Below are 10,863 nucleotides of genomic sequence, written 5' to 3' on the forward strand. Positions count from 1 at the left end.
TATTGGTGTTAATGCATTGATCTTCAGGCAATTTTGATTGATATTAATAGAGGAATGAATTCATAGTAATTTGGTTTTGGTTTGGTTTAATTTGATAAAGTTTGGGAGGAGAAATCATCAAATTAAGGAAGATTGGTTCGAAACCCTCATTTTTATAGGGTTTCCCAATTCAATGCTTCCATCTTGAGTTTACACCATAGGATTTCAATGGCCTTTGGTGGAAACCAAGTAGACTAGATGTACTCTCAGATTCCAAAAGCTTTTTACAGGAAAAACACTTTTACTACTTTTTCCACTCAGCCCTAGTTGGACATCTCTATGTGACCGACCTTTGAACAGAGGTAAATTGGGCTAAAACAAATACACAAGGTGGATCAAGACCATGCAAATGGTGGATTTGGAGTTCCTATGGTGTGTTAACACTATTCCAACATTTGACAAGTTTGTCCCATTGTTTTTTTAGGCACTTGCAGTTGAAACCTACTTATTTAGGCCTAATAGTCCAAATAGGACCAAATTGGGGTTTGGGCATTGAATGAACAAACCAAGCATTGAAATCTTGTAATAAAATAAATCTTCCAAATGGGTACTTGGAACTGTGCTTAGTTTAAAAGGTTGTTCAGGAGTTTTTGGAGTTAAGGCCAGATTACTCATTAGGTTGACCTAATTCTACTAGGTCTCCCTACTAGATCAAACTGCAAGAATCCATCCATCAACCTTTGGGTTCCTAACTAATGGTTAATTCAAGTCCCTTTGAACATGTTGAACATGTCGCTATCCATTTCATGTCATTTTGCATAGGTGTTGCAATAAGGGTGAATTCTACATTGAAGTGTGAGATCAGAGGATCTTGTTACACAACATATTTTAAATTTGTCACTAAACGAAGGGATTGAAACATTATACAGGGAACCCTATGGTGTTGCGCACTTTTCTTTGTTTTCCTTGCAGATTGTGGAGTGAGGCTTAAGTACCATATTTCATTGTTGCCCTTTGCATCACAGAGTAGAATAGAGTGCAGAGTTACTCCCATCAAAACTCTACTTTTACCAAATAGGGAAGACCTTACCCTTTTGAAATGGTGACACGTAAAATTTGAATGGAATTCGCAATACAATAAAATATTCCAAGACACATTCGTACTAGAACCTACAAGCCGGTATAAACACCCCTTCAGATAAACACTTGAGGGTTAACAAAAGGGTGCCAACATGACTCTCTCCTACGAACAAAAAAAAAAAAAAGTGGGCCTAAGAGATTTAAATTAATTATTGAGGCCATATATTCAAATTTATTATTATATTAATTTATTTAATGATATCGAGGTCATCGTAGTCCTCCCCACTCGAAAATTGCTTGTCCTCAATCAATCGTAGACTTGGATTCTCCAAAATTTGCTTGCCTTCTTAGGTGGTATCCTTGACTGGAAGATACTTCTATCGCACAAGAAACTCATTGATAGTGTGTGACCTAAACTTCTTTTGCTGGACATGGATGATATGTGTTGGCTCCAAAATTAGTTTCTTTTCCCCATTAATAGGAGACAATTCTTCTGACGCTATGACACACTGCTCTATGGCCTTCTTCAAACATGACATATGAAAGACATTGTGAATCCAACTCCCTTAAGGAAGCTCCAATTCGTAGGCAACTTTGCTTACCCTCCGAACCACTCTGTAAGGTTTGTAGAAACACAACCTCAACTTTTCCCTACCACAGATCTTCAAGGAAGATTGTTTGTATGATTCAAGCCAGAGGTATACTAGATCAACAACCTCAAAACTTTGCTCGACCCAGTGTCAGTCAACATACATCTTTTTTTGGTTTTGAGCCCTCTGTTAGTTATCCTTGACAAATCTTAGGATAGCCAAACTCTTCTGCAGCTAATCTTTGGCCCTCAATGCGTGACTGCCACACAACACTTGTTCCATTAAAATTGTTCTTGAATTTGTTAGTAGGTCTTCATATATCTCAGGTGTCTGGCCGAATGTGAGTCATGCATCTCCTTTAAAATTCTTTCCTTCCTCTTGGACTCAAGTACCAAGGAGATTCTGCCCTTGTAGTAGATGATGTCATCAACCACTCTATATCTATCATCTTGAACTTGACCATCCATTAGATGGCATGCATACATATTTTTGGAGTACTCAACCAACAAGTATTCCTTCCAATTCGTCAAAATCTGAGACAGAGAGCAAATCACAAGCCTCCTTAAGACAAGAAGAAATGTATAGATGTGCTTGAGCTTAAAATATGTTGACAAGGTAATGTTGGAACTTTGAAGTTGAGGAGTCTGCAATAAATTGAGGACCAACTCTCCTTTGCTAATCGTTCAATGTGTTTAGCTACAGAGAAACTCCCATTGCATACTGCTTATTCAAGGTGAATAATAATAGAAGACATTGTGTAGAGACAATGAAGGTAGTATTGAAGACAAGGCACTGCACAAAGATAAAGAAGATAATGTTCAAGAAGTCATTGTGCAAAGATAAGGATAATATTGTGGTCCGCAACCACACAAGCAACCAAAAAATTTATTTCTCAACACAAGTGAATGTGTTTCTTGCACAAAAGAAAGAGACTTCTCCTTTCATATAACCGATAAAATTCACCACCTATTCCCCATGATGTCACCCTAGAAAACAATGGCATCCTTGCCATGGATGTAAATGACTAGGCACAATTTTTTGCTATCACTTGTTCACACTCAAATCACCAAGCATGTCTGTCCATTATAAAGGCCTTGAAAGAAAATCATCTTATTAATATCACGGCTTCCTTGCTGGTTAGAAAATATATTATTCAGTTATTATAAGTTTTGGATCCAAGGTCACTCCCCATTTAAGTTTAGGACATAAGATTGAGGGGAATTGTAGATAATAATAGATTTAGCTTTTGATTAAAAGGGAATCATAGTTATCATAAGTGTGGGTGTGTTGAAAAGAGGTATCAATTTTGATAATAACCCATAATCAATTGAATCCACAATATGATAAAGATTGGCATGATAATACATGTAAACATTTATGCACTTCCATAATAGTTTAACTCACATTATGCGCTCATAAATACTTGATTAGTCATGGTCAAACACGTTGCCCATGACAAATCACTTGTATATGGATGGGCATTAATATAGCTAAATAAGTAGTATAGATGTATTAAATGCTTGATTATATCTTATATGCATATATGCTCAGAATCTAAGGTAAGCTAGGATTGAGGATGTCAAAAGGATGACCGTTAATGATTTAAAGTGTCGCAAGCAAGTTGTCTGAGCTAGGTGTAAGTTAGTATTATGCTATCCTTGTGATTGAGAGACAGAGGATAACACTTCCTTGAGACCCCTAGCCTACTACATTGCTCTATTCCTAGGCTAGTTAGCTTGACTAGTTTACTGAAGACCTTGTCCTCATTGTTCATACCTTTCCTCAGTCTATATGATGATCCTGTTGGCAATGGGCTAGCATACCTTGCAAGATTCGCAACATGGCTTAACTACCTCCTATGGTTCCATAAGACTATTAGTTGTATCAGGTATTGACAAGTCGATCTTTTGGTGCAACGACTACTCTGGTCTTTCTAACAATTGGTATCAGAGCTTGGTCACAGGTTCAAATTTCGCAGGCCATAGCGAGTGACATTAGGAGGGGGATTGTTGGCAATGGGCCAGCATCCCTCTTAGGATTCGTGACATGGCTTAACCGCCTCATGTGGTTCTATAAGACTATTGGTTGTATCAGGCATTGATAGGTTGATCTTTTGGTGCAACGGCAACTCTGGCCTTTCTAACAGATCCCTCTTTCTTGATGGTAGCTTCCACCTTGCTCTGGGTACTCATGTCGGTCCTGCAACCACTTATCAAGCGAAAATATTCAGCCTATTATCATATGTAAATTTATAAGCATACGTAATGCAAAACAATAATTAAATCTACCTGATTTGATTAACCATAAGCGACATCTTAATACCAAATGAAATTCATTACTAAATAATAATATTTCAAAATCATGAATTAATTCGTGCAGAAGCCATCTAGGGCATAATTCACAAAACCACTGTGAACTTAAAATAAAACCAAAAACTGCTTAGGGCATGACCTGTAGAACCACTGTTAAGTCCAAAATAAAACCATTTAGGGCACAATTTACAAAACCATTGTTTAATGCAGAGCATCTCGGAGGGGTGTAACAAACACTTGGCCACAACATTGTTAGGGTGCCTTGTCTACTCTTCTTAGATGAAACGTTGGAATATTGTCTTAACAATATCCTTGGATCAATTTGGAAACCCAGGACTGGACCCATTGCAGAGGTAACAGACTAGACACTAACACGAAGACCCCTAAGCACAAACATAAAAACAAAAGATGGGCATCCCCATTTGCATTGGGCTGTGTGTGTTACCAACACAACAACATTAAGGCTTTATTTATTGCTTCTACCATCTTCACCTAGCTATGTGCCCGCCTGAGCAAATTACTGTTTAGGAAGCCACTGAGTCACTCCTAACAATAATTTTGACATCCCTGGCCCTGAGAAAAAGAACTGCATCCATTATCCTAGGGCTACTAAAATCACTTCCAGCCCTGGGATCCTTGAAACCACCACACCCTTTGCCGTCACCAGTGATCCATATGACTTGAACTGTGAAACCCCAATTCTGGGTTCTGTTAGCAAGAAAAAGGGTAAAACACCTTCCCCTTAAGCCAAAAAAACCCAATTTAAACATTCAATAGATAATTGGAGAAGGAGAGGATGTTTGGGAAGACAGCAAAAATGAAGGTAACCCAAGACATTCACACAGACTGACAACCTATTCAGTGGATAAAGAAAAAATGAATAATTTGGTGGATTATGATTCTGAAGAACAGGAAAGTGAATACAACAACAGAGGAAAAATGGAAGAGTGAGGGGGCTAGTAAGGACAAAGGAACTGAGGAAGAGATGAATAGCTCAGAGAATTCAACAAATACAGACTGACAACCTATTCAGTGGAGAAAGAACAAATGAATAATTTGGTGGATTGTGGATTATTATTCTGAAGAACAGGAAAGTGAATACAAGAACAGAGAAAGAAGGGAAGAGTAAAGGGGCTAATAAGGACAAAGGAACTGATGAAGAGATGAATAGCTCAGAGAATTCAACAAATGACAGCTCTAACCTCATTTCTAAGAGTGTAAAAATGGGGCTCATAGACTTAACTTATGATGCCATGCCAAAGGAAGTGTTGATGAACAAAACCGGTGTAGAATGGACCTGCAAAGCCTATGCAGAAGGGACTTTTGCAGAATGCAAATCCATTACTAAGGATATGGAGTTTCTCAAAACCAAAGTCATGGACATAGAGAAAATGATTGTAGGGAAAGATGAGGAGAACAAAGGGAACTACAAGGAACTTTTAAGTTCCTAACTGAGGACTGGATAAATGTCTTCTTTCAGATTGGCTGCTAAATTAAGACCCCTGGCCATGGTTAATTTGCTGTCGTTTTCATTGTTAGTTCTAGTAAGGGCCCTAGGTGGCCTTATGATAAGACTCTTTATGATTTTATATACTTTATTGGACTATGGTTGCAGCATTGAAACTTTTGTTTATAGTATGTTATTAAATTGGTATAGTTTTTTATCTTAGTTTGCTGTCAAAATGCAGTTGATGGTTTTACACCTTCTGGGCTGTTTTTTTTTCATAGGATGTTACCATTGTTTTTCTGCTTATTATTATAAAAGCATATTGTTAATCAATTGAAAAAACCTAAGAGGAGTAATTTTCTCCATTTGTGCTATTGTTCTATAATGTCCATACTTAAAGAAAGTTTTATTCTAGGTAAACCTAGAGTATTAGATAGTTTCCATGTGCAGTTGCACAATGTCGGTGTAGTATGATCACTGAATATTCTTCTATTTCAGACACGCCATAAATATAAACCATTTTATTTTATCTTTGAATTTTGGCATTGAATTTCAATTATTAGTCCCTGCCTATGCTATAGGCAGGGAACTAATGTTTTCATTGAGGTTCACAATTATTTTTTATGACAAACATCTGTGAATTTCTAAGGTTTTAAAACAGTTTATTTTTAAATTAATTTTTATTCATTATTTCTTATTTTGTAATTGGCTAACACTAATTTTACTAGAGGTAAAAATAAAATTTTAATACAAAAATTTATAGAAATACAAGTCTTTGTTCTTTCTGGAAGCTTCTTCTATTTATTAACCGTCAGATTCTGCTATTTTTTTTTTTCCGACGCTCAAACTTACAAGCACTTGCACGGCAGACTCTTGGCTTTTGCCTAGGGAGGGGTTCATGTTTTTATTTCCACCAGATGGCATTAACCATGCTTTGAAAATTAAAGTTTGGTTTTCTAATTAATATCATCGTTTAAAATATTATGATATATCTTTCTTTTGATTGGTTTGATTGGACATGGCTCATTTTACATATTTTTAAAACAGTAGAATTGATTATACATATATACTTTATCAAGATACTGCATCATTTTTATTATAGATATATAAAAATGTTTGTTTGCTTTTTATTAAAATTATATTATTTTATAAATTTTGATGATATTTTGCCTATAAATATTATTTGTGTTTTAATAAATTATAATTATAACTATTACATATTTATATTTATGTAATGTAATACAATTTATAGATTGGAAAGTAAATTATTTTTGAAATTTGTTTGATTTTTTTAATGATAAATAAATAGTGTGATTCAAATAATTAATGTGATTCCAGTGTAAATTCAAAAATTACATATCTTAATTAAAAAATTTATGATATTTTGCAGATAAATATTATTTGTGTTTTAATAAATTATAATTATAACTATTACATATTTAAATTTATTTTAATTTTGTACAATTTATAGATTGGAAAGTAAATTATTTTTGAAATTTGTTTGATTTTTTTGTAATGATAAATAAATAGTGTGATTCAAATAATTAATGTGATTCAACTGTAAATTCAAAAATTACAGATCTTAATTAAAAAATGATTTTCCTTACAATATATATATATATATATATATATATATATATATATATATATATATATTGTTAAATTATTTATATACATTTGCAAACTATTTCTTAAAATATTTTTATATTTATTATGTAAAGTAGTTTGTATTTGACAAAGTTTAATTTGTATATCTATTTATTCATATATATTAAAGAATAATAATAAATCTCATATACATAAATATAGTTATCTAATATGCAACTTTTGATATTTAGTTTCTAGTCACATTATTGTCTTTGCAAAATTTATTTTTCATTGAACACATAAGTACGTAAGTGTATTGCTACAAACATATTGTCTTAATGCAAGGCAGAATTTCATCCATGATAATGTAAAGAAACCATGATTGTAGACCAATCCTACCTCATATCCATCCCTTATTCCTCCATGCACTTCCATATCGTATGTTAGAACATGCAAGAAGAACACCAACAAAGATCGTTGAGTTTGACTTTGAACTGTCCACATTTATCTAAAAAAGCTTGAGGAGACTCTTCAAATTTCTCACGCACTAAGTGCTTTCCAAATCTAACAACACCATAACCTCGTCAACATAAATCTTTTTGTGTCACTGGGAGCCATGGTGTTTGAAGCAATAAGAATCTCCTCAAAGATCTTTGAAGCCTTTTTTAAGATTCAATTTGTAGATATCCTCCAATGTCTAGGACTTAACTACACTTTATATTCTTGCATACATAAGTAATTTTATAAATGAAGAGTATGATGTTTAAATGTAGCATCCATTGAATTCAACTATCAATTTAATAAAATTTGAGCATTAAAGAAAAAAGCATGCATAATACTTTTTATGGAATTGTATTTAAATGATTTATATATGTATAACTCTAAGGTAACCATATGATTAGTTACTCATTCATCTTTTGTTTTATATTCATTCATTATGATTTATAAATAAACTAAGACTCTCACTAATCCTAATATTGTGGAAAATAGACTTTCTTAGATCTTTGTTGCTAACCTTGCTTATTTAGATCAAATATATTCTCCATATTTAACAAAAGGCAGGGATTTCAGCTCCATCGGAGCTCTTGTTAATTATCATTTATGTTTTGTTTTATTTTGATATATTCTGTTAGTAATGGCAAAATTTTATATATTCAATAGATTTTCATATTGTAGATGGTTGTACATAATCTGAATTAAAAAAACAATGAATTGTTGTATCCAAAATCAGAACCCATGCCTGAACCAGCAACTTAGGTAAGAATATATTAATTTGATGTATATTAAAATTGTAAAATATAAATTGATAACTGAGTCTATAGTCTATGAAATTATAGGTTTAGGTGTGATTTTCTCCATACGACTTCATTTTTTGGGTTCTGCAAATTTGACTTGTTGAATTTTTTTGGTCTTTAAATTTGATCATCCATTTTACAAATCCAACAGTCAGATGAGCATTTTACTTATTTATCAATTGATTCAAAATTTAAAACATGTTATATTCTAAATTTCTGTTAAGAAATGTCTTAAAATGTACATTTGGGATGTTAGTTAATTTTTTTTCAATTTTATAATTTTAAAAGTTTATTTAATTTATAATAATTTAAGTTAAAATTAGAATGAATGATCAAAATCAGAAACTTGAAATTTAAAACCAAAAAATTGACTATTGGAATTTAAAAAATAAAATTTAAAGGTAGAAATTTGAGAAAATAAATTTATTATCTATCAGACACTTTGGCTGCACACATAATCTTCTTCTGCCTGTCGTACTTTTGAATTTCGATTAATTATTGAGATCAATTATACATTCAAAATGTTGAATAAACGTGACCACTGCTATTGATTCAATATTGATTGTGCAGACAAACATGACAAAAGCAAAATAATGTCCCTAGTTTTAAATATAATGTAAGAAAACGAAATCAGTAGACTAAGAAGTGCAAATAAGCTTTAAAAAAAAGAAGGGAAAGAAAAAAAAAAGACAAAAGAAAAAAAAGAAAAAAGAAGGAAGAGTCCATTAACAATTATTATGGGGGCATCAGTTTGATTATTCAGGCTAACCAAGGTTTTCTTTTGCAGGGATTGAATGAAAGCCTAAGGAATGTGAAGGAAAAAAATATTCATAAAAAAGGGCACTTAGAGGACCGCAACGAAACCCATCACAAGAAACCATTTCAGAAGATAAAGTTGAAAGAAAGTGCACATTTTAAAGGTTTGTCTGTAGAAGATATGAATTTTCATTTATCACACCGTGTTAAAGAGTTGGTTGGGTTTGGAGCTCCAGGTCACCCTGTCAATCGACGGCTGAAGCTCAAAAAGTTTGTGCAAGGACCCCCTTATTTTTACTTCGAAAATGTGTATAATACACCAAAGGGTGTATGGGCAAAAATTTCCCGATATCTCCATAATATTGAACCGGAATTTGTGGATTCAAAGTACTTTTCAGTTTCTAGTAGAAAACGTGGCTACGTCCATAACCTTCCTATTGATAATCGTTTTCAGATTTTACCTTTGCCACCCATGACAATTGAAGAGGCATTTCCTCAGTATCAGAAGTATCGGCCATTATGGGATAAGAGAACTAAACTAAACTGCATAAAAACAGAGGAAGCAAGGATTCCATTATGTGATAGACTTAGGAATATTGTCAAGCTTTCCAACGGAGAACCCACTCCTGAAGAGCAGGATATTGTACTTTCGCAATGTAAAAAGTGGAACTTGGTATGGGTCTGTCCAGATCAGCTGGCTCCTCTTGAACCTCATGAAATGGAGCGTGTGTTAGGATATGATGTGGGGCACACACGTGTCTGTTATTCCAGGACAGAGTGTATACGATCTCTTGGAAATGCATTTCAAGTAGAAACAGTCGGATACCATCTTTCTGTTTTGAAGTCTATTTATCCAAATGGGATAAATGTGCTTTCTTTGTTCTCTGGAATTGGGGGTGCTGAAGTTGCTTTACATCGTTTGGGTATAGTACTCAACTATGTTGTATCTGCAGAAATTTGCAAACAAAACAGGCTTATCCTCAGAAGCTGGTGGGAAAAAACACTTCAAAAGGGTAAACTGATTGAGGTGGGGGATGTGAAGAATCTGACAGCAGAAAGACTTGATGAAATGATCAACTCAATTGGAGGTTTTGATCTCATAATAGGTGGAAGCCCCTGTAATAATCTGTCAGGCAACAATAGGTGCACCAGGCATGGACTAGATGGAAATGAATCTTCTATTTTCTATGAATTCCCTAGGATTCTGAATTATGTAAGGGGTGTGCAATGCACTCGAGCCTAACTTCACACAATAATATCATTACCAAAGGTGTAACAAACTAGTACAATTTTGCAATACAAACCCTCTACGGTCAATTATTTCAAATCCAGCATGCAAATGTTTGGAGGTCTTGGAAATCTACTAGAGAGTTTCTGTAGCAACGTTTGATTACTTTTTTCACTTCTAGTATTTTACATTATCTGTAACAATGTTTGAATACTTGTTTCGCTGCTAGTAGTTGACATTATATATTAATCCAGTGGATGTTTGATGTACAAATCTGATAGCTAGAACATGTAACAAGTTGTGTGTGTGGGCGCCCATCAGAATAACTGTTTTTGTATGGACGATAATTATTGCATGTAGATTCACTGTGAAATGACCTTTCTGCCTACTCTGGGTCTCATGACTTGTTTGTCAAATTTTCTCTTCTCAGTTTCTCCGAAGAAGGATTGCAACATGAAGTTATGTAAACAGCCATGGGATTCTTGAAAATTACTATTTGCACCCGTTTAACCAATTTAGGAAAACGTAATGCATCCACAAAGGTTTTGGCAATCAATCGTTTTTTTGAATATGTTAATGATGGCTATGA

At 33.8% G+C, this 10,863-nt stretch overlaps 1 protein-coding gene across 3 annotated transcripts in view; it reads left to right on the plus strand.

The window, feature by feature from the left end:
- The window catches only part of LOC149543994 (DNA (cytosine-5)-methyltransferase DRM2-like), a 169,207-nt gene extending 158,834 nt beyond the window's left edge, over positions 1–10,373 (plus strand). For all 3 annotated transcript variants that reach the window (XM_089798633.1, XM_089798635.1, XM_089798634.1), the window contains one exon: positions 9,078–10,373. In XM_089798633.1, the coding sequence (XP_089654759.1) occupies positions 9,078–10,289 (1,212 nt within the window). In that variant the 3' untranslated portion in view covers positions 10,290–10,373. The remainder of the gene's footprint in view (positions 1–9,077) is intronic.
- Positions 10,374–10,863: the final 490 nt, after the last annotated feature.

This window comes from Cupressus sempervirens, chromosome 8 (assembly GCF_028749045.1).
Source record: "Cupressus sempervirens isolate cs-2001-9-10 chromosome 8, ASM2874904v1, whole genome shotgun sequence".
NCBI classification, from domain to species: domain Eukaryota; kingdom Viridiplantae; phylum Streptophyta; class Pinopsida; order Cupressales; family Cupressaceae; genus Cupressus; species Cupressus sempervirens.